The sequence below is a fragment of the Mus caroli genome, unplaced genomic scaffold, assembly GCF_978045245.1.
Source record: "Mus caroli unplaced genomic scaffold, Mus_caroli_1 scaffold_3, whole genome shotgun sequence".
Taxonomy (NCBI): Eukaryota; Metazoa; Chordata; class Mammalia; order Rodentia; family Muridae; genus Mus; species Mus caroli.
The window spans coordinates 68,380,214-68,384,982 of NW_028227258.1; the positions used below are offsets into that span (position 1 = coordinate 68,380,214).

The window sequence follows — 4,769 nt, forward strand, 5'->3', positions numbered from 1 at the left end:
TATCTGAGAAAGGTTACATCTGAACTGTGTATCCTTTATCATGAAGCATGTGAGTAAGTCAAACCTGTCTGTCTTTAATAAGAGATCTGGTAGTTGCAATTAGTAAAAAAATTGATTAATAAGCTAATAAGATGGTCGATTACCTTTGGGTAAGGAGCTAGAGGTCTGTTTTAGCTTAGCTGTCAATGTAGTCATACATTTAGGAAAAATAAATTACAATCTAGATGTCATGAATTATAATGACAGAGGTTGTTCAATAGTCCACTACCTAAACCGTTTTCCCAGGTCCCTGCATTCTCCATTGCAACTCAGGCAGAGTCAGTGTGTCCAGTAGGCCCAGAAGACAAGGAGCTTTTTCCTGTGGAGTAGGAACTTGGGAGAAATGACTCACCTTGTCCTAGGCAATGTGAGACATTGAACTCCCTGGGTATCTTCAGGTTGACAACAGTATAGGCTGAGCCCAGGCAGTGGGAAGGCAATGAGCACAGTTTCTCAGTGGTTATCCTAACACCATCTAGGCAGTCTTGTTGTCACTGTGCCTATCTTCTCAGACACCTTGGTGGGGGTGGGGGTGTAACTGTTATGCTCTGGTGTCTCTATCTGTCCTAATAAGCTTAAACATTTACCGTTACATTTAGCAGTTTCTGGGAAGATTGAGAGCTAGTATCTATTAAGAATATCTGAGTTAGGCAATCTTTAACTTAAAGCAGTGATATTTAACCTTTTTACTGTTACAAATCTTTAAATTAATTTTTAAATTATTATTTACCAAGGCAGGATAAAAATCAGAGACCCTAAGTCAGGATGTCCTAAGGTGAGGAGGCAGTGAGGTAGGAACTGCCCATAACAAAGATGATGGGGGGCTGGTGAGATGGCTTAGTGGGTAAGAGCACCCGACTGCTCTTCCGAAGGTCCGGAGTTCAAATCCCAGTAACCACATGGTGGCTCACAACCATCCATAAGGAGATCTGACTCCCTCTTCTGGAGTGTCTGAAGACAGCTACAGTGTACAAAGATGATGGATAGGTAATCATGGGGCTGTCATTAACTAAGATGGCACTGGAGCTACAGCCAGTCATGTGACCTCCCTTAGCTAAGGTGGCACTGAAGCAATAGCATAGAAAAACTTTATCTGCCCACAAAAAAAAAAGATGGCAGACATTCACAAGATTGCCCCCAAACTAAATAGTGCTGAAGCTACAGCTCTGCCTGGAGCAACATCACATGTTTGTTATATCTTGGAATGGCAGAAATAATTGTGTATCAATAGATAAAAACATATAAAAAGACAACACATAGAGAAAATGGGCATGTTTTATCTGATGGACAAGAAGTCTCTCCTTTCACTGTATTCAGCCTCTGTTGCTGTATCCAGAGCACATGAGCATAGGCGGAGGCTCAACCTGGTGTGAGCAGGGCACAAGTGGGGCAGGGTAAGAAAGCAAGCACCTTGGGTGTGGGGGGAGTAAAGGCAGCACTTGCAGCTGTGCTCTGTCTGCCTACAACTCTGCTCTAGCACAGCATGTTTTTATGCCCCATGGTTTTGGGTCTGGCAGGGAGCAAGAAATCAAAGGGAAAAGCAGAGAGAGGAGGCTGGAGGCAGCCACAGAGGCAACGGAAGAATCATGGGAGAACACTTTCTCAGTGGTTATCATACCACAATCTAGGCAGTCTTATCGATGTGCCTATATGAGGGAGGGAGAGCAAAGCAATAAAGCGTCAAGAGATGGAGGTGGTCAGAGGGGACCCTACATAGCAATCTTTCTACTTTTCTGGATGGCTATGGAGAAAGTTGCAGATGTTTTTGTTTTTGTTTTTTCTAAGTACCCTTAAACAGCCATGTAGAGTTTTTCATTAGTGCACATTTGGGGCCAAATTTAGCCTGTGAATTTGGAAGCCTTTAAGAGTGGGAGGCAGGGGCTGGAGAGATGGCTCAGTGGTTAAGAGCACTGACTGCTCTTCCGAAGGTCCTGAGTTCAAATCCCAGCAACCACATGGTGGCTCACAACCATCCGTAATGAGGTCTTATACTCTCTTCTGGTGCATCTGAAGACAGCTACAGTGTACTTAGATATAATAATAAATAAATCTTTAAAAAAAAAAAAAGAGTGGGAGGCATCCCAATAGGAAGCCTGGGAGGGAATAGGTAGACATACTCTTTCTGGGTGAGAGTGGCAGTTATTAATTTCCCCTACCAGCATCCTGAGGATAAGTTAATAACTAAAACAGCAGGAGGGACAGATCACCAAGACCTCAAGCTGACAACTGGGGTCTGAGCTCAGGTTAGTACCTGAGAGGGGAGTGAGGAGTGTGGTTTACCCAGGCCTTGGGTTTCACAGCAGTGAGGAAAGGAAATGACATAGGAGAAAGGATATCTCACTCAAGGGAAAATATCCTAAAATGAGGAGTCAGCAAGGAGGACAAGCATAAAGACTGTGAATGTCCCCATCCACAGGACACCACAGGGTGGCTGTGAACTCAACATCCCTCCTTGGGACCAGGGGATATTTACACTGACCAGTGTCAGAGAGGGGGCTTACCAATTTGATGGTGTTTGGATGAATCTTTCTAGCAAGCGATCTGTTAGCTGGAAAGTTCATATGGCAGCAGGAGATGTAACCTGCAAGTTTTTAAATCTGAGTCACAACACCAATGTTGTGTTTTACAAAAAGAAATCCAGGACTAGTTTGTTAGAGCAAGGTATTGTGAGGGTGAGAGTGGTGCCTCGGTGGACCCATGTTGAGGCATCCCTTCCCCCTGAGGTATCAGCCATATGACAGGTTTAATATAGAATACAGTTTATTTAGAGCATGGGAAGGGGAGTTGAGTAGGGATGAGAAGAGAGGGGCAGAGAAAGAAATTAATACTGAATTCTAGACAGAAAATTTTAGAATGACACAAGTTTTCAACATCATAGAAGGGGCTACTTAGGAGAAATTAAAACAAATCTAAAAATTATCTATTATTGTATCCTATACTGTAAAGAGTAAATAATCTCTAGTTCTTCTTTTCAGGTTCCAGTTTTAAATCCAAAGTACATCAAGCAGAAATGTCAGGGGAACTGGAAGCCAAGACCAGGGACGACACATGGAGCCATGAACTGAAATTCTGCTACAGGTGGACCATTAGCAACTTCTCTTTTTTTGTTGAGGAAACGGAGGAATATATTACAAGCCCAGTGTTCTCATCAGAGGACAATGACAAAATGACATGGTGTTTGAGAGTATACCCAACCGGGGTTGATGAGAAAAACAAAGATTATGTGTCACTTTATCTGATTTTGCTCAGCTGTGAAAAGGGCTCAGTTTGGGCAAAGTTCGAGGTTTGTATCTTAAATGCCAAGGGTGAAAATTGCAATATAGAAAGGATCCCAAGCTTTTCTAGAATACAGCCACACCAGCCCTTTGGATTCGAAAAGTTCATCACTCGAGGTTCCTTCTTGTCTCCAGCCCAAGTGCTAACACCAGATGACAAATTTACCCTCCTCTGCAAGGTGAGCATACTCCAAGACTCCTTCAGCATTTCTGGACAGAACCCAAGACCTGCAATCAAGGTTCCAAGGTGCACATTGGAAGATGAACTAGGGGAGCTGTGGGAGAATTCCCTCTTCACAGACTGCTCCCTGTTGGTAGCTGGCCATGAATTCAGAGCTCACAAGGCCATCCTGGCAGCTCGCTCTCCAGTTTTCAGAGCCATGTTTGAACATGAAATGGAGGAGAGACTAACAAACCGCGTTGAGATCCATGACCTGGATCCCCAAGTCTTCAAGGAGATGATGGGCTTCATCTACACAGGGAAGGTGCCACACCTCCACAGCCACTCCATGGCCTGTGATCTGCTGGCAGCTGCTGACAGGTATGGCCTGGAGGGCTTGATGGTCATGTGTGAGGATGCCCTCTGCAGGAACCTCTCTGTGGAGAATGCTGCACACACTCTCATTGTGGCTGACCTCCACAGCACAGAGCATCTGAAGACTCAGGCCCTGGATTTCATTATAGTTTATGCTTCCGAGGTCTCTAAGACCTCAGGGTGGATGTCAATGAGGGGGTCACATCCCCACTTGGTGGCTGAAGCATTTCACTCTCTGGCTTCTGCACAGCGTGTTTTCTGGGCCCTCCCTTTCAAACAACTTAAGTGGTCTTTAAGACCGAATCAGCTATGACCTACACCTGTCTTCCAACAGCAACTGGGAAGTATTCTTCCCAGTGACTCCTCGTTAGACAGTGGTATTGCTGGAGCATTCACCCTGAATCTGGGGGACGGCAGCATGGTGGATTTGCAATAGTTCTAAATATGTTGGAATGGTGGTTGGGAAAATGGACAGCATTGGAATCTAGGACAGTCTACCTGGCATCTATTCTGTTGATCTTCTCATTTTTGTCTGAGGTCTTGGAATCTGGGATTGAACTTAGGTACTGGCCTGAAGCACAGACCAAAAGGGTTTCTTCAGAGAAATGTGTCTGCATTGGACTAACAGAAAAGATGACCAGGGGCTCAGAGCAAAGGAGAAATCAAACATGAATGTTTATTCTTAAGAGAAATGAAGGGGAAAGAAGGCTTTGTTTTCTTTAAAACTCAGTTTGGGGTGGGGGTTGGAGGTGGGGGCATCCTTGTGCAGATGGGGGCAGGGAGGAGGTATGGGATTTGGTATGGGGATTGACTGGGGGGTGGATAAAATCTGGAGTTTAAAATAAAATAAAATAAAATAAAAACAACTCCGTTTGGTTTGAATAAGCATGGCCCATGGGAATTGACACTACTAGGAACTG

The 4,769-nt window shown here is 44.5% G+C and overlaps 1 protein-coding gene across 1 annotated transcript; it reads left to right on the top strand.

The window, feature by feature from the left end:
• The first annotated feature begins 3,049 nt into the window (after positions 1-3,049).
• LOC147005577 (TD and POZ domain-containing protein 4) lies at positions 3,050-4,162 on the top strand. The gene has a single exon (XM_085835309.1). It carries the CDS (start codon positions 3,050-3,052, stop codon positions 4,160-4,162), a length of 1,113 nt encoding a protein of 370 aa, XP_085691435.1.
• The last annotated feature ends 607 nt before the right edge of the window (positions 4,163-4,769 follow it).